Raw genomic sequence first — 24,531 nt, 5'->3', positions numbered from 1 at the left:
TTTTTAACACACAGTGAGTGCTTTGCTTTATACAGACTCCTAACCAAGAGTTACTTTGCTTAATTCTCTTGAGGCAGTCCTTCCTTGTTGAGAACAAGATAGAATCGTTAGGGGTGGAAAGGACCTTAAGATCATCTAGTTCCAACCCCCCTGCCGTGGGCAGGGACACTTTACGCTAAATCATGTCACCCAAGGCCGCGTCCAACCTGGTCTTGAACACTGCCAGGGATGAAGCATTCACAATCTCCCTGGGCAACCCATTCCAGTGCCTCACCACCCTAACAGGAAAGAACTTACATCCAATCAAAACTTCCCCTGTTTAAGTTTTAACCCGTTACCCCTTGTCCTGTCACTACAGTCCCTAATGAAGAGTCCCTCCCCAGCATCCCTATAGGCCCCCTTCAGATACTGGAAGGCTGCTATGAGGTCTCCACGCAGCCTTCTCTTCTCCAGGCTGAACAGCCCCGACTTCCTCAGCCTGTCTTCATACGGGAGGTGCTCCAGTCCCCTGATCATCCTCGTGGCCCTTCCCTGGACTTGTTCCAGCAGTTCCATGTCCTTTTGATGTTGAGCACACCAGAACTGCACACAATACTCCAGGTGAGGTCTCACGAGAGCAGAGTAGAAGGGCAGGATCACCTCCTTCGACCTGTTGGTCACGCTGCTTTTGATGCAGCCCAGGATACGGTTGGCTTTCTGGGCTGCAAGCGCACACTGAAGCCGGCTCATGTTCATTTTCTCATCGACCAACACCCCCAAGTCCTTCTCCGCGGGGCTGCTTTGAATCTCTTCTCTGCTCAGACAGCACCCTGGTGGTGCTAGAGTTTGTATCTGATAAAACTAAAACAGTTTACTTCTTTTACTCGCCTTATCAAATTATGTAGACCTTTTCTTAAGTCAGCAATGTTCACCTTGAGCAGATAAGGGAGGAAAATTAGAAGCTGCTCTCTCAGGTAGCTGCCCCTCTTCAATAGCAAAATTGGAACTTTATCTCGTAGTATGTAGATGTCCCCCTTGGATTCTTCCTTTCTTTTGATTATTCTGTAAAAAGATGTATCCTTTCTGGGAACTAAAAAGGAAGGAGTTAAACAGAAGCTGAAAGGAGCTTATATGAAAAACAAGAGATGACTCTATTGTAGTGGAATTAATCAAACACGGTGATAAGATAGACATATCTAATTTCAGAAGCTGCAGAAAGAATATCTTATCACAGTTGTTTCAGTGACCTCACTTTTTAACTTTCTGGGGAAATGCCCTCAGTGTGCAACCTTACACTGAGGAAAAGGAACCAAAATAAGTAGACAGAACAATATTATTGAGGTTGCCAATGGTTTTTTTAACAGAACTTCTTTTTTTACAGTCCCTGCCTTATAAAAACCAACCCAAATCACCAGTTAGAGAAATTCTAAACTGTTTTCATTTCAAAATAGTTGTATGGACTTACATAAATCATGTGTGGCTGTAAGTCTTAGATGAGAAACTTTTCCATAAGAGAAATGGCAGCATCATGTCCAAACTCCTATATAAGAATGCAAACATACAGTTGTGCATGCCTGTATAAGTAAAAATGGTATCATAACCATTTTTATATGCAATATTGAGGGAAACAAGTTGGACGAGAATATAATAGCAGCAGGATGTTTTATCTCGAAGTCCCTTCCTTAGTAGTCTCAACTAACCATAGGATCAACCTTCAAAGCAGTACAGTGATTCAGCTGAACTCTACTTTTCAGCTGGATCTCAGCAGGGAAAGAAAGGGACAAAGAGAAACAAACCAGCTCAGTTGTTGTAGGAATAACATGTTCTTATGGCAGTGGGATTTAATGTGGATTGTGATTATATTATATTTTATATATATATATATATATATATATATTTATATATATATTTTATATATGAATTATATATTATAATTTCAACTTCTATATAATTATTAAAAAAAAAACAGGTGAAAGTAGTGATCTACAAATAGACTCTTTGAACAGATGTTAGAATTATACTTCCCAAGGAAACAACAGTGAAAACAGAATGGTTTTATTAGCTGCTGTTGTACCCTAACACTAGATTTTAGTGTAGAGATCTGATTCTGATAAAATATTTGCTATTTTATACCCTGTATTTATACTCTATATAATTTGTGTAATTTTGTGAATACAAAAGAGCAACATTTTCCCCATAGTTACATTTGGTGACTTACATTTTGTGACTTTTTTCTTCAGGGGGTGACACTTAAGCAGGTTCAATTCTTCCTGACTCCTTCAAAGACTATGTACGATTCTTTTCTGTGAAAATAATGAAAATAGCATTAGGAGTAGTTTCTTTTCTCAGATGTCTGATAACTTAACTTCGTGTTTCTGCTTTTCCCCTGGAAATGCCCTTCTGCTCCTGTTTATGGCAGTACTTATTCATTACAATTTTATTCACTGTCTTCTGATCTTCGCCTTGGCTTCCTCCATCCGTTATTATTTCAATGCACATGACATAGCTTCTGGCCAAGCCTAGCCATGTTGCTTGATGAATCCTGTGGTAATGCCTATTAATACCAGGTATCTTACTACTTAAAGATTTGTAATTGCACTTTTTATTTTGTCTGAAAGAAGAGTACTTAGCACTTCAGAGTCCCTCTAAGCACTCTTTAATTTATTTTCTAGATCTCCAGATCAAAGACTGTATGATGGAAGTTTTCATACACTGCCAGAATAAAAATATTTAGATAGGTACCTGTTAAGAACCTTCAAAAGAAACTAATTGCTAGAAACTGAACTCGCACTGACTTGCAACACTAGGGAGGCTTCCACACAGATGCTATCATCAGCACTGTGAAGCATCTTTTAATAATTTTGATAAACCTGGCCTTGCAGAAACATTTTATTTTTATTTTTTTTTGCAAAACTGTTTTGCTCTTAACACTGAATAAAACTTGATGGGTATTTTTATGTGCATTAAAATAATGTAGACCAAATGGAAGTTAGTATACAACTGTCTGTGGTATACAGTATACAATATACAACTGTTACCAGTCTGCACACCTATAGCTGCAGTAGATAATGCTTTAATATTGACAATCATAAATTACTGATCAATAATAAAGATATTATGACTAAAAAATGGGCATCTTCTATACTGAAGCTGTTGCACAGAGCACTCTTCTGCTTAAATAGTTTAGAATGTAAGAGATAACCACAATATCATCAGTTAGTAATGCCTCTTAAAGGAAAGAAATATAGTTAAAAGTTTTAATGATACAGATTTCTCTTTAAACATTTGGAATTAAAAATAGAAGATTTCCTACTGTAAGTGCCTGAAGTGCATATGACAGCAATCCTACTATTCAGCTTAATGAGCCTGTCAGCCCAGCATATTAAGCAGTTTGCTTTAAGTATCTTCAATATCATGTAGATCTAAAATGTTAATGGTAAGCAAGAGTTTGGAAAATGTAATAAGGGACAGTTTTCTGTATAAAAAAAAAATCTTCTGTCATCTGCTATTTGTCTAGATTATGAAATATGGTTATTAATTATTATAGCTTTGATTTCTAGGTTCAAAAAGAATTCAAATCCCAAATTTTCCACTGTATTTTAAGATGTCTTCATACGAATCCAGAGATTCTTAACACTTACTTGCTGTCATTCAGCCTTCATTTTCTTGCTCATCTTGACACTCTTTTAAGGAATACTTTCCTCAATTGTTTGATCCACCATTGTGATTGGACTTAGCAGTCTTCTGATTAAGTCACTGTTTACAAATCCAGGATTTAGGAGTCTGGATGTCCTAACCTTCCTGAGCCACTCCTGCATCTATAATCTTATTTCTGACAGAAGAGACATATCTGCATATATCAGATATCCAGCTCCAGAGCCATTGCTCCCTATTTTTGTCATGTTGGTGTTAGAGATTGCTCTGTAAGTTTTTCTGCATATTGTTTGTCCAAGATGTGACTTAGGCAACTGTAAGCTTGTATGCAGGGACCAAAAAAGCACTTGTCTGCAAATATGCTGATCACTGATACTTTAGGTATCCACAGATTTCAGAAATAGAATCATAGAATCATAGAATAGGTAGGGTTGGAAAAGACCTTAAGATTATCTAGTTCCACCCCCCCTGCCATACAATCCTTGATACCTTTATGTTAAGTTGTTTAAGGATAGACACTGTGAATTGCTGATGGCTAAAAAGCGAGCTCCTTCTTGACTCAAAAGACGTTGTACTTTTCATTTGAGCAATGTAGGTTTATGGTCTTTGGAAAATTAACAGATTCAAACTTGTTCTAACTGAGCATATGTTGATTCACAAACCAGCTTCCAGGTCATGTGATGGGAAAGTTAAATGGATTAATAGGGAAAAGAAGAAGGAAAAAAGAAGTTCATACTCAGAATTCTGTCATGACTACTATGATTAAATGATCAGCATTATCTTAGTCTCTAAAACCCTACTAAAGAACAGTGGTGAAGGACAATAAAGTGCATTAGAACATAAGCCAGTTTTCTTTGACATATAGATCACTTGAAAGGATCCCTATAACTCCCAGAGGAAAAATTTCCCAGATGGCCTGATGCATTATGTCAGTGGTTTGAACTAGCTGTACTATTTCTTCCAAAGAATACTGGAAAAGGCTTCTAGTGTCTTTTTGTTATATGAGAATTCAAGTTCTGTAAGCACTAATGGAAATTTCTCAAGTAAATTCCATGCAAACTTAGATGAGAACACCTCTTTCATTCTATTCTGGTGTTTCTTTTAAAATATCAACAAAATATTAAGTCCAGCACACATCTTCATTATTTCATGCCACCTAAACATCTATAGGCATAACTACATTACTTTGAATTTCATGCACAGGGGTATTTTACCCTTTTTTACTTAAAATAATCTTGTGGCTTTACTATATATATTGGCTTATTTATTTTAAATCTGACATTTTTATAGCCATGCCATTTACAAATTAAAGAACTAGTATATATTTTTTGCCTTGGGAAACAATAAAAAGTTATTTTTTTACATAACTTTTTGCCAGAATCATGGAAGTCTTTAGAAAATCTTTCAGCAGGTAATGTGGCAGTAGGATTTAATTACCATTTATATCACAGAAGTCCATAGACACACAGTCCTGGTTACAGGATCTCATTGTGGTAGATGCTGTTGAAACCCAATTCTTTCTTCATTCTCAAGATAAGTACCTTCTGGGCCATGGCAGTGCAAAATACCCCATTCTTCTCAAGGTTGTCCTAGAATGCTGAACTGTTGCTGATTGTCTGGGTAAGATAAGCTCACAATGTGTTTCTCTTGTCTACAAAAAGCAGACTCTAATAATTTAAGCTGTGAATCAAGTAATAACTTTTGGTCACCATCAGCATGGGCAAGATTTGAACTGATGACTTAGATTGAAACATGCTAAATTCTAGCATCACCCACAGCATTGCAAGCTGTACGATGAAAAGAAAAAAGAAGGTATTTTCTGTTGCGTGGGTAGTGTGCTTTAAATGTGAAAGAGTCTTCCTAGCTGTGGCAGCAAACAGCTTTGAGGTAATTGCTATTTTGTGTTTCAGTTCAGAGACAGACGTTAAAATGAGTCATTGGCTTCTGTTTCTGCCTTCTGAGCTGGCCCCTCTTCATGTACAGGTTTACTGGTTTTAAAGGGACTGTGTACTGGTACAGCTGCTCCCAGTAAAAGAGAATATGCAGCATAGGGGAAAAATATTCCCACATATTTTCCTGGTAAAAGTTCGGTGATTTTGTATACAATTTATGCAGTTATACGCTATAATAGCTTTAACTGCAAAATACACAAAATACAGTAGTTCCTGTAGTGATTACACAGGATACTTAGTGTTTACATTCATACTTATTTATTTGTCACTTTGATTAAATGCATGCTTGTTAAGGAGAAGTCTTGCTCTGAGGTTTCAGTCTTTTCCTCTTTTATGTTTCTTTTCAATTTACTTTAGAAATTTGTGTCAGTCTTGAGCACTCTTTTTGTCTGCCATGCACGGGAGAGGTATTACCCCAAATTCTGCTGTGGGAACTCTCTGCTTCAGCTGCCTTTAATAGGATCACGCTTTTTAAAAATAAGTCTTATACTCATATAAAAATTTAGATAGAAAACTAAATTACATCAGCAGTGAAAAATCGTATGACTGAAACATCAATTCTAATTTCAAAGCATTTCTTGAGACAATGCAAAATGTAATTCTATTGCTGAAGTGAGGCAAGGCCGTTCTGGGACAAAACTAATATAGAAGTCTGACAAATATTGTTAATAATCCACTGATATGTATAACTGATGAGAACAGTGTTGACAGCACCATATTGCAAGAAAGAATCATAGCCTGATGGGAACATTACAAGCCACTGGTAGAAATGTGCAAGAGCCTCTAATGCTGTTAGAGTTGCCACCATAGTGATGGACCAGATTCTCAGGAGCTGACATCTTCATAAATCAGAAGCTCTCTGGTACCACAACAGGTCCTTGGTTTGACTAATATATGATTACAGCTGAGGACTGTAGCATGGCAGAAGTCATGCTAAGCAATAACCTGTCCATGCTGTTGGCACTTTGGAGGCCAGAGATAACAAAGGGAACTCTGGCAGTCTTGGCTGCTTCTTCTACAAAACATTAACTGTAAAACCCAGCTGAATTCAAAAGCCATTTAGGATTTAAAAACAATACTGTATGTGTCTATTCGAATTTTCAAGTGAATTGGAAATCTTGTTTCCTACATTATCAAATTAAACACTACCTATTGGAAAAATATTTGCCCACTGACAAATGGATATCTACATAATGGACATTTACAGATGGATCTCCTTGGATGAATTTCTGCCCCATTAACAACTTGTGTACATACACAGTTCCAGATTTTCATTTTAAAAGCCGTAATTAAAGTGTAAATATTGTTGGCTAATGTAGTTGGCTGTCAATATGCACTTGTTACGGAAAATGTGACATACGTCATTAAATAAGAGAGCATAACATGTTATTTATAATTATGTAGGAATATGGTGTTCAGCTTAAGACTTGTTTATGTATTGTTGTGCACAGTTTTTAAATGTTGTGTTGCTGTATAGCTTGATTTTCTGATTCTTGGAAGTCAGAGTGTGTCCTGGGTTCAGCTGTAACAGTCAATTTTCTTCCTAGTAGCTGGTGCAGGGCTGTGTTTTGGCTTCAGTCTGAGAACAATGCTGATAACACAATGATATTGTAGTTGTTGCTCAGTAGCATTTACCCTGATCAAGGACTTTTCAGTCTCATGCTCTGCAGTGAGGAGGGGCACAGGAATCCGGGAAGGAGCAAATACAGGACACCTGACCCAAACTAGCCAAAGGGGTATTCCATAGCACAGCATGTCATGACCAGAATGAAAACTGAGGTAGTCATCCAGAAGGGACCAATCCCTGCTCAGCTCAGGCTGGGTATCGGACAGCAGGCTTCAGCCACGACAGAGTGCTACACTTATTTTCATATGAATCAATCTGATCACACCATGATGAAATACATTTTTCTAGCGAGAATTTCACCTTTGTGTGTCTCATGCAGGCAGGGGAAGATTTTCTACTCCTCCAGTGCTTCATTTTAAGTGCTCGTTCTTTTTTTGAATGATATAATGACAACCTTATGCCCTCTGGAAACCTAATTGTCTTTTGAAATTAAGCTGAACTTGTCACTTAAGGAATGGTTTTATCTTTTGTATGTAAATTAGGGCAGAGTGCATTTTTGTTAATTTTTAATAAAAATGAATGTCTGAGTAGAAGACATTATCAAAGGAACAGACAAAATTACTCTAGGAGTCTTATTTTATTTGTAGTTGATGGAATATGTCTTTGATATCCTTATTTACATAGATTAGCACTTTATTCCATAATTGGAGCCTTCATCTTGAGTAATTGACTCTTCCTTCCTTAGACAAAGAAATGTATAACTTAGAGTCCTGGATATGAGAGAGGGAATAGAAGTTCCTGATGTAGCAGATGGGAGCATCCACAACCCTTACAAACAGGAGATGTACAGACATACATATGATAAAAGTATTAGTGTATAAGAAGAAATTCTGGACATGGAGATGGCTAGCTCAGCGTAGTCTGGGGAAAGGCTGGAAGGGATGCAGTGTGCCCCGTTGCAAAAAATTATCTCATGTTACAGGATACAACGTGCAGGCAGCCACAAGCTTGATGTGCAACTTACCACATTTAGTAGAAAGGTGATTTCAGATACTGCAGTTGTGAAGGGAAGCATTTCCAACCAGAAGGGAGCAAGAAACAGTCTTCTATTGCTGTAATGTTCACTGTGCAGTCTACATAGGAGTCACTCAACAAAGGTTCTTAGTGTTGCAACAGGAATGGTTTAAATATGAGGGAAATCAAGCAGTTCTTTTACTTATAGCTTGTGTGTGCATTTTTATGTAGTTTTATAGCAGAAGTGAGTATTACTGAACACTTCAGTACTGATCACCAAGGTGTTCAGGGTCAGGTACACTTACATGCTCAGCACGTTGCCAGCATTGCCAGTCACAGATTTCATGGAATCATATGGACCAGAAAAGACCTCTGGAGAGCCTCTAGTCCAGGTCAAAGCAGGCTCACCTCTAATGTCTAGGACATTGTTCAGTTAAGCTCCGAATATCTCTAGTGACAGTGAATCCAGTCAAACGTAGCTGACTGCCTTCAGGGTAAAAAACTGCTTTTTGACATCTACCTAGAACCCTCCCACATTGCAACTGGTGTCCGTTCCCTCTCGTCCCATCCTTGTCCATCTCTGAAGGGAGTCTAGTTGCACCTGCTTTGCTGCAGGTATCTTAAAGGATGGCGTACATACATTCAGCAGGAAAATGCAGCAGTAAGCAAAATGTGAAAGGCACTCTATCTTTTTTCTTATGGGTGGTAAAACTACATCCCTAGAACAAAAGGAAAGTAGGATCTACAAACTCTTTACATGGTAACACTGTATCTCTCATACATATTTGTCCTTATTGCCTCCTCTGAATCTCAGTTCAAAGTAAAGGAATTAAGTAGAATGTATTTCAGGTGAGGCTGTTTTAAAAATTGTCAAGAAACTACCATCTTTCAGTTACAAGTTTTTGCACATTTAATGAGCTGTGGATGCAAAGCCTAAACTGAACATATGATCTATGTAAAAAAAAATTGCAATAATTTAATTTACCAAATATTTAGCTTACAAACAGTATAGACATTCTGATGAATGGGGGAAGCACTGTAGCTGTACTAGTAATTAAAAATAGTGCAGGCATACTAACACAGTTTAGCAATGTAAGGATATTTCAAAATAGGGATTGGTATTTCCAAAGGAACACTCAAGTCAGATGCCAAAACTCAGGTATTTTTAATGTTGAAGCAGAAGGTGACTCTCTGTGCTGCAAGCAAGAGACACGTGTGAGACAGAGAAAGAAACACATGCTTTTGGCACCTATCTTCTTTATTTTTCGTAATCCACACGAGTGGCTCTAGAAAAGTAAATTAGTTGGAATTGTGGTAGCCAGGGACAGCAAAAAACCTGATTTTCAGGGACTTCCACAAGAGAGATCTTGCCACAGTGCTTACATTGTTTCTAGCAACATGTCTTCTTTTCCTGGACTGAATTCCTTATTTACCTTTCAGTGTCCAATCTTCCTGTGGAAGACCCTGTCGATTGCAGCAGGAATAATAATCATGCTTCAGCATTTATACGGCTTAAAACATACACATTCTATTCTATTCAATAGCCAGATGACATCAGAACCCAATGACCTGGAACAGTATAGCACAGATGAAGGCAAGATAATGTTCTCTGGGAAAGTCCAAGCTCACTTTGCTTTTTCCACCTTTTTGTGTGTGTGTTGTGTGTTTCCAAGGCTGTCTACCATTACATGTTCTGACTTATCCTCTGGATCCACCTTTTGCTCTACTCCAGGGCCTAGACCAGGCTCCTAACTTAAATACTTTAATTAGTTGCCTACATTTAAATTATATGGCCATCATACCATGTATATATTTTTGGATATTAAAGATCCTCTAGTCACTTTCAGCAACTCCCTGGATGTGTAGCTGCAGCATCCAGAATAAATACTGCATGATCTACCTCAACTCAACCTCTCCTCTTGAGAAGATAACAAGAGGTTTTAATGGCACCTAGGAAATAGAGTATGTTATATACATTTGTAACACTAGAAATGGTAATACAGATTTAGAAGAAAAATGCTGCGAATAGTGAAGCTCACCTGAATAGAGAGTTAGTCTTAGAACTTCACACTTTAAACGCCGGATCTGATCTTTCACATACTAAATATATATTTTAATGCAGGTGTTTGAGTCTAGGAATCAAAGATCTGAAATGTCAGACTGGGAAAGCAATGAAACCTTGACTTGTACCACTGGCATGCATCTGATCTCACTGCTGTTTTACCAAATTAGTCCTGCCTCATTTGATGACTGACCTTAGTATGAATCAGGGCAATCTTACCGTGCCTTTTTGCTGTTCTGAAGTCCCACCTCAACAATACACTTTGAATTGAAGCTTTATGTGCACCAATACTGACGTGTCTTTTCCTCATCCTGCTCACACAAGCATTTCATCAGGTGGCATATTGCTCATAGCACAAATAGTTGGCACACTCAGTTCCTCTGTATAGACTTTGCTATTCAAGCAAAGAACATCTGTCTTGTTGGCCATGTTCACAGGCAGTTATTGAAAGACTGGAGAGACATCATGTGCTTTTTTATTGTAGGATCTGGACTGCATCTTGCAATGGAAGTAAATGTTGTTCCAAGCAAACTCTGCTTATAGACCAGTGACTCTGACCTGTGAGAGGTCCTGTGCTTGGAAGCTGTTAACACACAAACCTCGACTCTAATGCTTCAGCAGACTGTTAAATTAGCTTTTCCTTTTTTAACATTTTTTTAATTATTCTGTTATTCTTTTTAATATACTAGCCAAATTTTCTGAATTTGGGCAAACAGTGCCAATACAAAAACCAGTTTTCCAGTGCTCTCTGACTCTGCTAGCCATTTTGGAGGACTCTTCATTCTTATCAAAAAATCACTGAAATACGTATGGGCAAAAAATCAGGCTTGAAAATGCTTGATTAAATTTGGCTGAAACTTCAGAGTTTTGCAAAGTGTTTAATAGTTGAAAAGCAGTTTTGTGCGGAAGTGAATGAATCAAACAGTAGTAGCTGTAATGAATAAGCCATTGATTTCACTGAGAGTGTTTATGTGGGTCATTATACCCTTTTACAGGTACCTAAGGGTTTTGGGGACTTGTATATATCTCAAAAGTGTTCAGGAGCAGCTCTTATTAAATTTATCTTGAATTTATTTGGGAAGCAGAAAAAGTACTGTACAATGCAGAGCTACTTCCCATTTAAAACTTTGTAATAAGCAAGTCAGAAATTTCACTGTGTCCTTCAAATGTTCACTAGAAAAGAAAATATTCTTTAATATTTCAGTGTGTTACACTTACTGCTGTCAGGTAGGTGATTTATGGGTTTCTTGTTTTGCCAATTCACCAGCACACTGACAAAGAATACCATTTTGATCACCTTATCCTAATTAGCCTTAATTATAGCCTTCTTCACAAGGTAGTCTTTAGATGTGCTCACATATATATTTATCTGCAGGGCATTATTGTGAGTATAGGAGGACACTGTTCATTGATTTGCATAAAGAGGCTTTGGAGTTGTCATCTGGCTTTTATTCAGAGTAGCAATAATCTCAGACACTTAAAAAGCCTGCAGACACCTCACACTGTCACATTTGGCGATGGTAAAATATAGGTCACTAATTACACACAGGAACCAAGTACGAAATAACTTGCAGACTGTTTATTTGAGTACGTGTGGGCAGCGCACACTTTGCAGAAACAGGATTCACAGCATTTGCGTGAAGAACTTATTAAAGGAATAAATCTGTAGTATATGCAAAATAAAAAACGAGAGACTCAATGGGAGAATGCTTGGGAGTAGTTGGCCAACGCTGAAGAAGGGAAGTCTGTTCTGTTTAAACAGCCCTGCTCATGCTAGTGAACAGGCTGCCCAGGGCAGTGGTAGAATCACCATCCCTGGAAGTGTTCACACACAGGGTGAGGTCTGTGATATGCGTTACTGGTGGACTTGGCAATCCTGGGGTAGAGGTTGGAATTCATCATCTTTAAGGCCTTTTCCAACCTGACCGATTCTGTGATCAAAACGTGCCTCTGACAGAGTATACTGAAATTACTTAGGGAATTTATGCCGTATAGAATTTAAGCACTGCTGACAGCGCATTCGCCAGTTAATTTTTATCTAGCACCATCATGTTAAAACCGATCCTCAATTTCAGTGTCCCTCTACAACCTAGATAAAACCACCTAGCTACATGTGCTAACAACGCGTGTGAACAGGGAACATTTACGTGTAGCACCACTTGTTTCGGGTTCTCTGGTGGAGAAAAGAGCCATCGCCCCCTGCAACCGCTCCGCGCTCCTCGGCGGCCCCGCGCTTCCAGCCGCTCCCGTCACAACTCCCGCTCTTCCCGCACCACCCGGTCCACCGGGGCTCCCCGGGGTCTCCGCCACAGCCGATGGGGAGAGCACTAACCCCGAGGGGCCCCCATCACCGCCACCGGCCCCCCCCAGCCCAGCCCAGCCGCGCCGCGCCGCAACAAAAGGCAACGCCGAGCACCAGGTGGCGGCCGCTGCCCGCCCACTGACAGTAGGGGGCGCTCGAACTTCACCATGCAGCGCTGCCGCTTGCCCTCTCCTAACCGGCACCTCGGGGCCGCCCCGCTCTCGGCGTGGCGCTGGCCGGTCACCCCGTGCCCCGTTCTGACACCCGTTTCGTTCCGCGATGCTCCTTCCTGCGTGTTCCTGGCTTTCTCTGGGGCAACTGGGCAGCCCTGTCGTGCTCATAGGGACTGATCTCCCTCGTTCCCTCACCGCCTCCTGCCGGGGTCGCGGTCGGTCCCGGGAAACTTTCCCGCTGCCGGGAGCTGCGCCTCAGCCAAGGGGCCTGGGGAAGGGCAGAGAGGCGGCTCGTTCCTGGCTCTCTGCTGAGCAAACCCACAGTCCTATAGACTTAATAGGTCGCGTGTCATCCATTCTATTTTATATATTTTATATATGTTTTATTGTTTTCACCTTTTTCCGCACAGCGGATGAGCAGAGAAATCCCTGGAGAAGACCCTTTCCAAGGGTCTCGCTCCCAAGCGCGCAGGGAACGAGCGGAGAGAGGGAATGAATAATTAGAGCCCAGTTCCATGAAACCACTTACCGAAAAATTAGCTGCCCATTAAACCGGGAAGCGGCGGGGAGCACCCATGGAAATCCTACCTATGGCCAACGGCGGCGGAGCGGCAGGGGGGCAGGGCCGTGCCCGCAGCCAGCCCCGTTCCCCGTCCCGCCGCCCTGCCCCGGCAGACAGGGACTCGGGGGTGTGGAGCGCCGCGCTCTAGTCCACACCCCGCAGCCTCCCTTCCCCAGGCAGCCGCACTCATTCTCCTCCCTCCCTCTCCCTGCAGCCGGTGTGTCCGCGGCGGCAGGAGGCGGAGGCAGCGGGAGGGGAGAGAGGAGGGGAGCGGAGCGGAGCGGAGCCGGGCTGCCGGGGCCGCCCGGGAGAGCTGCTGCTGCCGCCGGTGCCGGTGCTGCCTTGGCGGCGGGAGGCCCCGCACCCCCGGCAGCCACATCTGCAGGGCAAGCAGCCCGCCGCCGCTCCCGCCTGTCCTCCTTCAGTTTCCGCTCTGGGCTTCAGTGAGGAGGTGTAGGGGACAGGGGTTTGTTTCGAGGGGATACTGAGGAAGCCGTTCCCCTCCCGTAGCACATTGCCTAGGCGTTCCTATTATGGAAGTTAAGTGAGAAACTCTGCAGCTTGAACTGATTTGGTAGAGAAAGAGAGAGAAAGGGGTAGGGGGAGGGCAAGAGGAACGCAAAATTAGCCAAACCAAACCAATGATTTTCCTGCAAAGTGCTGGGAAGTTTGTGGAGCACGTTCTAGGAATCACGTCCTTTCTCAGAGTCTTTCCTTGTCTTCCGAAGAAAGAGCTCGCTTTTGGATTGCCATGGATCCTAAAGAGAGTCTTAGACACACTTGAATAATTCCTCTGCCGGGGCTGGATTGGTGGGAATTTAGGAAGGAGCGTGTGTGTGCAAAGCAGAATCTGCCTCCGGAGCTCACTCGCTGCTCTAATCTGTATGGATCTAAAAGTGTCACATTCAAGACCTTTCCATCTGCAGCTTTTGATTTCAAGATTTCCCTTTCCACTTTAAGTAGCTGCTAGGAAACTGAAAACTTTTGGACCTACCTCTTACTGGCTTTGGATACTTTTTTTTTCCTTTTTTTTTTTTTTTTTTATTCGTGTGGTATTGGTCTCGCAAGCGATCGGGATTGCCTTTAATATGTCAAAATGGGTCTGCTGACGCCACTCTTGCTCTTTGGATTTGCATTTCTCCAAGTCTATGGTAAGTTCCCTTATTTTAGAGATGCCGTTTCTGTGCAGAAATCCCCTTCATCTGGCTCTGATTTGGGACAGCACATGTGGACGGCATTATAAGCTTTAACATTACAGAGCCTTAAGTTTGTTTCTGGTATAAAAATGGTATGGGGAGGTGGGGGGAAATATATGCTTCCAATAAGCAGTCCTTCCCGTCTGCGAACTTAATGGAAAAGCAGCTTGTGAATAGAAGGATGTCAGCTTGAGGTAGTGAGGAAAGAGGAAAAACTACAGTGCTAAATCTTTCTACTTCGGGGTGGTGGTGGTGGGTGGAAGTGGGGAGGAAGAGAGAAAAAGCAGAGCGCTGCTGTAGCTGGTTTTACTTTGCCTCCTTCTATTGTTAAACTTTCCGCCGGGAGAGCCAGCTGATGAGATAAATAGGTTAGCTCTGCCTCGGCTCCAGGTGAGGCGTGCTGGCCCATTTCCAGAGTCCCTCAACGCCTCCTTTGGCGCTGGCGAGCGAGGCAGGGCGGGCAGCACCGGGGACTGCTCAGCACCGACCACGCCGCTCTCTCCTCCCTCTCCCCCCGCAGGGCCCAGCCGAGCTAGGGAGGGCAGGTGCAGCGATGCCCGCCCGCCCCGAGAGGGCTCCGCTCAGGGGTGCGTCTGATGGGAGAGTCCTCCCGTCATCTCCCTCCTGTATCCCCCTGTTCCAGGCTTCCCGAGGGGAGTGTTCTCGTGGAGTTTAAGCAGCGTTGGGAGGAAAAGGGGGAGATTTATTGCTGTTTTCTTTTTCCCGCACGCCCCACCTGCAGCCTCCCCCTGCGCTCCCCGCTTTGGGTCTGTGCTGCAACGCTTCTTGCCGTTTTCCACTTGAAGTAATGGGTGTGGGACTACAAATTAGCATCTTGGGGAAGCGCGCTTTAGTAGGGCGAGAACTTGAGCGCAAAGGTAAATTGGCTTTCAAAGTAGTGGTTGGCGCTGTGCTGCAGCGTAGACGTTAGAGGCATTACAGTAGTTCAAGCGCTCAGCTAGGATGGGAGCATCTGTAACAGCTTACAGTTGTACACGGGTGTGTGCTGGGACCAAATGCTCGGCAGTCCTACTAGCATTGAGTATTTGCATCTCTAAATAGTCTTTTAGGCGTTAGATGAATTCAGTGTCTGGGCCCCTGGCTGGTTTTGCCTGTCTGTTTGAGCAAACTTCGTTCCAGGAAGCTGCTTATAGCATTTGCTCTATCAGTCCTGAATCAAGGACTCTAGGTTTATTGTTTGCAGTCGCAGGCTGCTTTGGGTATTTCTCCCCCTCCTCTCATCTTCCCCACCCCTTAGCAAGAAAGAAGGCAAAATAGAGGGGAACAGGGAGACATTCAAGTACAGTTTTACATTGGTTGCATAATATGGGATGCAGTTTAATGTTCAGTTTGGTCTACTGACAAGAAGATTTCTGTGTAATATATGCACATGCTAAACAGTAGGAAGTTTTAACTGTGAAAGGATTTAATGGAACATTTGTGTCTATCGTCATACCGTCATAGTTTTGCAGGAATTTTGTTTTCTGGCATTTTTCCCCACTGTAACATATCTTGATCCTTAACCTGAAGACCACTGGGATCAAAGGTGTCTTTGTATACAAACTGAAAACATGAGGCTGTAGCAATGTAATTATTAGTAAGTGTTTAAAATTGTATGTAGCTAGAAGGAATACAATTAAAGTGCTCAGTGGAAGTGACAGAGTGAATCAGAGGAGTTTGGTGTTACCGAATGTAATTAATGTACCAGGCTGTTTGGAGATACATGAAACAAATGCAATTAACAGGCTTGCTGGAATGACAGGAGCAAGGAGTAATTTATTCGTGTTTTGTCATGGGGAACGCAAGTAGAACCTTTGTTCTGGTCTAGCCTTACAGGACAAGGGTGGTGGGTGCACCTGAAGTACATAGCTAATTTAGAGCTGGACCATTAGGCAAAAAATGCCAAGAAACCGCCCAGAATACATGTGAGCCTTCTCTTTTGTGGGAAGATATTGCAGAGACCGTCAAGTTTGCCTACATTAACAACTCTCTTTAAATAAATAAATAAGCCTTGTGGATAGCATGCCATGACCAAGTAGAGATAAGCTGTTATTGTCAAAATGACTAACAAGTAGCTTTGAAGAGATACTGGCATGGAAGCTTGGCACGCAATACTTCTGTCTCTTTAGAAGCATAGTAATTACAATTACACCTTAGGGTGACATATTGCACCAGTTGCTCTGAAAACATGAGTATCAACATTAGAGCTACTTGTAATGCTTTAATGTAAGAAAAAAGGCAACCCCAATAGACCACTTGTTTAACAAGTCCTTGTTTTGATTTCTGTGTTTGAAAGTTACCTCTTGATGCATTTCTGGTTTTGAGGTTTTGTTGTCATTCGGTCTGTTTAGGTTCTTTTTGTTGTTCTCTTGACATAGGGTCCAGACAGAGAAAGACACTGTAGTGTTTGAAGCATGTTAGCTATAGAATCATAGAATAGTTAGGGTTGGAAAGGATGTTAAGATCATCTAGCTCCACCCCCCTGCCATGGGCAGGGACACCTCACACTAGACCATGTCACCCAAGGCTTTGTCCAACTTGGCCTTGAACACTGCCAGGGATGGAGCATTTACCACTTCTTTGGGCAGCCTCCTTTTCCCTTTGACCTTAGTTGTGTTTAGTGATTCAGAAGTGGTATTACACAGTGCATAAAGGTGTAGATCAAAATTATGAATTACATTTTTTCCCTGAAGTTATCTTCTGTCTGTGTTTGATGACATCTGGAAATTGCAAAGCTCAGTGAATGTAGCAGAAAGCATGCCATATATACATATATATATTATTGTGCTTATGATTTTCCTGTAGCCCTGCCCATATTCTTGCAGTCTGGGGAATAACTGTAATTCTCCTTTTTTTTAGCTATCAGTCTTGGTCACTGTTCTTCTGTGAGGTTTCCCCCCACCCCCCAAAAAACCCCAACAACACCCCAATAGGCAAAGTCTGTACCATGAAATAAACCAGTAGCTATTGGAGTTAAATAGCTGATTGCAGGGTGGGGGAGCAAGGGGTTATAGTGTTCAATTGGCTTTTGTTTCATTGTTACATGTCTTTTGTTATCTTCCAATCATTAGTAAAGTTTGAAAGCACAAATATTAACAGAAAAGTTCACAATTGCTGCAAACACAAGTGTGTGGATGTTGCCACACACAGTAGCTGTAGTGGGCCAAACTCTGCCCTGGTAGGACTCTAGTGCTTGCAGTGAAAATGACCTTTTATGTCAGTGGTAGCTTTTAGCCATTGTCCTTTGAAAACATCAAGTTGATGCTCTTGAATGTGTGATGGTGTTAAAGATACATGAGAATAATTTGTAAAAGCAGCATTTTATCTCTGTATCAGTGTATTTCCAGAGCACTTACTTTCTTAACAGAAAGTATACATCTGAAATGGTGGGGTGGCTCAAACCTTTTCTGTTTTTTTTTAAATTAATCTTATTTCTTTACACCACATTATCTGTGGCCTTACGCAGGTCTCTATTGCCTCTCAGAGAACATGGCTTACATACAAAGCTAGAGTATACTCTTCCACTGAGTATCTGAGCTGACAAGGTCTTGATCTCTCATGTGAGTTTTGCTGTTGATGGATAACCTTTGCTTCTGTGGAATGTGTGCATCTTAATGCGTGAAGAGTGCAGTTCTGAAGTGGGGAGTTTGTGGTTTGGTTTCCTTTGGCTTGTTCTTTCATAAGACCCAGTTCTGCAGAGCATTTAAGTGTGTACTTCCGTCTCTTATCCAGAATCTTGCTGAAGTTAATAAAACATGTGTTCCAAGTTAATCATATGCTTTAAAACTTTGCTGAGTAGGGCTGAATTTATGCCTATGATGAAATGTTTCGCTGAATTAGTCTTAATGTTTTGCTTTCTTGACTTCCTGTCTGGGAAGTTGTTATTGCAACAACATATATTTATGTGCAAAAGATAGGCAATGAGGACATCCTGTCATTTCATTTCCAGAGGTGAATATGCTTGAAAATTCATGTGATAATCCAGATAATTCTTGTGCCTTTGCTAATTTGCTATGCTGAGAAAGGTCCGATACTGTTTCAGAAAAGTTGCAGTTGGGTTCATAAAACTTTTCCATGAGTTCCACTTACTACAATAATCCTTCCATTAGAAATTTTCTGGAATGATGAGATTGATGTTGCTCAAGGAAGATAAGTTTCTATCAGTGCAGGCTAAACTTATGTGACCTTAAAAGCAGACAAAAGGATTTAAGTACATTTTAAAGGATGCATAAAAAGCATCAAGGAGATGTGCCATCAAAATCTGGCTATTCTGTCCAGTGAGCTCTGTTTCCAGGTATTGCTTTCCCATAGCGATGCTGTGTGGACTTGTAGCACTAAATTCAAGACATGCTCTGTCCACTGCTGAAGCATTTAGAGGAAATTACTAAAGAGTTTGCAATGGCTTTTTAGCCACTTGCTACCCTTGAATTGCTATTCAGGTATTGATCTCAGCTAAATAGATTGCTAACATTTTCTGTACATTCTGTTTCAGCTACCTAAAGAGGAGCACTGCTGTCACGTTTTATCTGTTCTCTCAGCTGGCATGGCAGAGGTTGCTCTTCCTGTGGCTGCCATCTGGCTCACTAGTTCTCATCCTAACCTTGTGGAGGATACTTAGTAATCATACTGATGCCGTTTCTTGCCAAAAGGCTAGGTTACTGGTGCTCTTCTCTGTATTTCTATAGAAATCTCTTTATTTTGCATGCAGAAGGAAGCAAGTGTTCTCTCTTGCCAAATAAAGTGTTCTGTTGCTTTGGTTCTGACTGAACAGACATTCCTTGTAAGGAACTGCTGAATTTTTACATTTGTTGTTACCCAGGCTTCTTGCACTTGCATCTTTATGCCTTGTATATTCCAAAATATGTGTACGCCTTAATATATGCCTTGTCTATTCCAAAAAGTTCCTTTACATTTTGGTACATAAAGGGGTACAGAATCTGATCTTAAATCACTACCTCAGAGAGAATGTTGAGGGTACCTTTTATGCAAGACTAGTCATGTAGACCATTAGTTATGAGATCTTTCAGTACAGAATAATTGCACAGAAATAAGAATTGTAGATTTTAGTCTCACCATCTTTACTCTCACACCCGACTTCTGCTATACAATGCAAACTGTGGACTCTCTGCCCTGGAAGTTATGTGTCCAGAACTAAGATTGAGTTGTCAATGTTATCCTCACCTCAGACCCTTTCCTTAACAAAATAACTGTTCAGCACCCATGGTTAATACTTTTTATTGTTACAGTGGATAATTAATCGAGGCTCTGTTAATTTAGGACCTGATTCTGTACCATTGAAATCTGTAACAACTTTTCTATCGAGTCCTGTGTGCAAAAGACCTCGAAAATACATGGTATCTTACTTGCTGTAAGAAAAGGCTTGCATCTTCGTTTATGTAATGTGATCTTGTTACAAGATGAAGTTGGCATGCTGCTACATCCTCCCACGGAGATAGCTTCCGAATACTGGAGGCTAAAAGTGCATGTTGATGTCTCATTTGTTCCTGACGTGCTCTCTTTAACAAGTGCAGGGTACCCCTTTGTAATCATGAAGATGCTTCTTGTGCTGGGTTGTGGATGTAATTATATCTGTTCTTAGGTTTTTCCAAGCCAAAAATTCATGGAGTAAGAAATGGCTTTTTAATTCCATCTCTGCAGCTTATCTTGGCTTTGCTGCCATGGAAGAGATCCAAGATGTGCTCTTAATTTTGTTAAAATAGTAACTTTCATCAGTAAATACACGAACAATAGACAAACTAACCACTAATACCCATGGAATAACCCACTGATATCTGTGTTGAGCTACTGAGCCCTAGTGGCCAAGCCTAATTAAGATTCTTCTTCATGTCATGGACAAATGTGATGTGAAGGTACTAATTTAAACAGTGTTCTGGCAGAAGTAGCTTGTGCATATGCTTGAACTTGCAGTCTTTATCACTCTCCCACAGCTGCTTTGTTGTGTTGGGTTTTTTTTTTGGCTAAACAAACTGTTTGTAAAGTCACTAAATAATTATTATTATCTGCAGATCTCCGAGGTAACACATCTGTTTAACTGGTGTTTGAGCTAACTTTCTGGATAGATAGATTTGCAGGCATCCTTTCCTGCGCTTATTTTCTCTTGGAGTTCAGTTGCACTGCAAAACTGTGTTAGCAAAAAAACACACTTCATTTTAATTAATGATAAAGGCACATGTTTGTCTCCATTTCTATTGGGAAACAATGTATCTGTGGCTTGCTGGGAACTGAAGGCCACTGATCTTCTAGTGATTCCAGTGTCTATTTTCAAACCCACTGAGATTGTGTGCATCCAGGTTCTGTTGCAAACTTATTATGCTGTTATTTGTCCTGGTTGTGGAGATAGTTATTCAGCTTTACGTATGTATGTGAATATTGACTGTAAGAACACAAAGCGTATTCAAATTCATTCTTCTTCATTTTCACGTGCTCATCACATAAGACAGCAACCCAAGCTTGATTGGAAGCACCCTTAATGATGTGTACTGTCTGCTTGCAGGTTTACCTTTCTTGTTAGTGAGTCTTCATTGTACTCCTTCAGCGCCAGTAGAATTCTTCAGTCTGACTACAGTGAAAGTGGCCAGCCATTGTACTATTTTATGCGTTGTTAGAATTTGCTTCTGTTTTCTCACTTGTTCTCAGATTAATTGGGAGAACAGTTTATTTGGTCTGATATATGGAAATGAACTGCTAGAATGAGTGGGGATGCCAGGAATTGAAGTGGGACCTTACTCATTAGAGTTTACCTAGATGATTATGCCACAATGTCTGTTTTGGCATATGGTCTTTTAGTTGCTATTTCTGCATTGCCTCTATAGCTTCAGTGTAGTGTGCCAAGGCAAGAAGAGTGTCTCTGTAATATGCTTGTTACAAATGCAGATTGGACAAATACATAAAGAGTAAATGGCCAGCAGCAAGTTGTAAAATACAGTAAATTGTAGTACGCTTCTATTAATCACTTGCCATTGATTGCAAGAGAAACTGAGTGGAAAAATTTAACCTTTTAAAACCAAAATGTCAGGTAACGAACATCAGTCAACTTGTTTCTTATTCATAGTGAATGAAGGGGCTGCTCATGCCAGGGTACCACAGCACTTTTTTTACTGCTGTGAAAATGCCGAGAGAAGAGAAGCAGTTATAAGAAGTATTTTAATTCTGCATGGTCCCTATAATCAGGGGTTTGCAGGCTCTCCTTATGTCCAGTTTTCAGAGTCCACAAGTCCTGTAGCCCAAATGACTTCATCCTGGCAAAAAGAGTGGTCAATTTTAACAGTCTATGATGTATACTTTAGAGAACTCTATAACTAAGGGGTGGACAGCACTTTCTTTTATATCAGTATTATGAAAAATTCAAATGGCATTACCAATGCTGTTGGACTAGGAGCTAACTGGAAAAAGTGTGGTTTCCTCACCCAGATTTCCTTTCCCCAGTCAACTTGATCTTTGAAACTGTCACCGTGTAGTGGAGGCTGCAGGAAAAGGATCTGTAAGTGCATCCTCCTTCTCTCTTTACAAAGACGATGCCTTATGCTCAATGCATCATTGTCTCCTTCAAGACCTGGAGATGCGTAGTGGTCCTGCATGTACAGGTAACACTGTCCTGCTGTGACAGTTTTCTTGAGAAACAAATGACACTGTAAGCTGGGAGAGCAATAGGATAGTAGCCTGATTCCAGGCCCATGGCTTGATGGATTAAAGGACTACCTCATTTTGAAGCAGAGAATGAGGGAAGAAAGAGAGAAACTAGCAGAAGATCTGGGCTACAGAGCATGTGGCTGGGTTAGGCAGCATAGGGAGTGAAAAGGGGAGAAAAACACTACTGTCATGCTCAACATGGTGGTGCTGATGCCTAATAACTTCACGGTTGTTTCGTATGCAGTATGGTTAGGCTTTAATAATTGCTATTTCATTTGTACATCACTTATCCATGAAGTGAATAAACCTTTCTCTTAAGTTGAGTCCCAAGTTGTTTGGAGCAGCTTCAAGAAAATGCTAAATTGTAATTTGATGCAGTAAACTAAGGTCGTTGGCTTTAACTTGATGCACTGCAGACGTGCTGTGATAGATTGGCTGGGGGGGCTTGTATATATGTTTTTATGATATGTAAGAGAAATTGAGTGGGCTGACTAAAATAGTTGGTTTATGTCAAGGCATCAAATATTAAACAAAGGACTTTCTGTGGAGAAATTAACTATGAGAAATACTGCAGGCTTCATTTTAGTCTTGATCTATTACATCCGATAATAAACTGGATTTTAAAATACAATGCTTTGATTTTAAGCTAGTTGGTCTGATGGGTCTGTTCAGGTGTATGCCTGAATTATAAACTTATGTGAGATCCTGTGATAAAATTGACTTCCAGTCCTGTTGTCTTTAAACCTCTAAGAATGGTTGTCTGTGTCTGTACATCTAGATTTTTTTCTTTAAGGTTTGTATCTGTGTAGAGACATATCTAATACATCCTTACAGTGAAAGAAAATAACTTTAGAAACTGTAAGCAATAGAATTTATCCCTGAAGGCAAAACCGTAAAGAGTAGTAGGAACTGTTAGAACACTGAATTAAAAGAAACTGAAATGTGTGACAAATAGACAAAGTGATGTTTAATTAAATATGAAACAGTGTAAAACAGGGCCGTTTATTATTATTTATTGAATCCTTTTTGACAACTGCACAATTTGGGATGAAATGCAAAAGAACATGTGTCTGGCTTTGTATGACCCCAAATTTCTCTGTTCTCCCTTTCACTAGACAGCATGCCTTTTTTCCCCAAAGTCATTTTTGGTTGCTAGGAGAAGTGCAGTGGTCTGCTCTGCTCTTATCCAGCAGTAAAACCATAGAGTATATTGAGGTAAAGAGAGGGGCAAAGCACAGTATAGGCCATGAATCACAAGTTGTCTCTAATATGTCCACTTTGTTCCCACTTTTTCTTTGAAAACTTTTGTTTTTACTAATGGTGTTTCTTTTCAGCTGATCTCTCAAAGCCATTCAGAGGGTGAAAGAAATTGTGCTGTTAAGAGTCCACTCAGAGGAACAAAAAAAGGAGGGGGAGACTATGAGGCTTATTCATGGGGCCACAGTGGTAGCAATGTGCAACTCAATGAATAGCTTCAGTCAGCTGCTGTTAAAACTGGATGATCGATACCTTCTGGTTTTTGCTAGGACTACAAAGTACATGGAAGGTCTCCACAGTGGTCCTGCCAGTTTTAATGCAAGATACTGAAGTCATTTACAAACCATCTTCAAACTTCAGTATTTGCAGTATTCTTGAAGCACGTCTGCAGAATTCAGATACATTTGCTAAAATTAGAATCATTAATAATTGTGATACTCTTGCTCTAGTTTGTGAAACCCTTTATTCATTCACTCTCTAAATCATGCTTTTTGAAGCTGTGTACTGTGGTGGTGAAGATTCACTTCACCACTACATCCTATAGTTATCTAGAAGTGTGCTTAACCAAATGAAATTGGCTACTTTTAAACCTTTGTGGTTAAAAATGGTTTATCTAGCTAGCTATTACAAAAGATATAAGTGATTAACCAATATTGTCTATATTGATAGACTATTGAAATCATGAGAGTTATGGAAATCATGGTAGATTTCACTTGAAATTTATTGCTGGATGGATGTATAAACAATATGTTCTTTCCTTAAGTGTGTAATGAAAGCTAGCCCTAAGAGCAGCCTTAAAACAATGATTATATCTCTCAAGAAAGATTGCTGAAGAGGTCATATGTGTGAGTCCTATGAATGAGGAAAGAGAACATGTGACTGCAGAGAACTGTGATTTGTGCTGTAGTAACAGATGACTCTCTGTGAACAGAGCAGGCTTCTATCATTCCTTCGCAGGAGTAAGTGGTGAAAGGCTAAGGGTCTCATTACCAATTTAAAAGATCTTATTGACTCAATTTAGCAGCATGCAGATGATGGAGAAATTCAGTGATAATGTACTTGGAAATATAGTGTGGCAACTTGTACTGATCTGTTATTCCCATTTGAACAAAATAGCTTTCACCCAATTTCTGAGGGTGTTGGGTGACCTGGCAGCAATGGAT

General features: G+C 40.8%; 1 protein-coding gene and 1 long non-coding RNA gene across 21 annotated transcripts in view; one reads left to right on the top strand and one right to left on the bottom strand.

Moving 5' to 3' along the window:
* The window catches only part of ROBO2 (roundabout guidance receptor 2), a 1,073,259-nt gene that overhangs the window by 604,299 nt on the left and 444,429 nt on the right, over nucleotides 1–24,531 (top strand). Inside the window, exon 1 of one of the 20 annotated variants that reach the window (XM_061453981.1) lies at nucleotides 13,121–14,416. The exons of the other annotated variants lie outside the window; for them this stretch is intronic. Within the exon in view, the coding sequence (XP_061309965.1) occupies nucleotides 14,362–14,416 (55 nt within the window). The 5' untranslated portion in view covers nucleotides 13,121–14,361. Of the gene's footprint in view, nucleotides 1–13,120; nucleotides 14,417–24,531 lie in introns of those variants that run through there. 20 annotated transcript variants of the gene reach the window in all.
* Nucleotides 1,979–9,789, bottom strand: LOC133269567 (uncharacterized). Its single transcript, XR_009743496.1, has 3 exons — nucleotides 9,600–9,789; nucleotides 3,293–3,401; nucleotides 1,979–2,282 (listed from the first exon to the last, which is right to left on the bottom strand). It is a non-coding gene; the product is annotated as an uncharacterized LOC133269567 (long non-coding RNA).

The sequence above is a fragment of the Pezoporus flaviventris genome, unplaced genomic scaffold (genome assembly GCF_033815535.1).
Source record: "Pezoporus flaviventris isolate CSIRO_AGI_PZ_B2104156 unplaced genomic scaffold, CSIRO_AGI_Pfla_v1 ptg000015l, whole genome shotgun sequence".
In the NCBI taxonomy this organism is placed as follows: Eukaryota; Metazoa; Chordata; class Aves; order Psittaciformes; family Psittacidae; genus Pezoporus; species Pezoporus flaviventris.
Note: the sequence above shows the minus strand (reverse complement) of the source record. Positions and strands in the feature narration are given on the sequence as shown.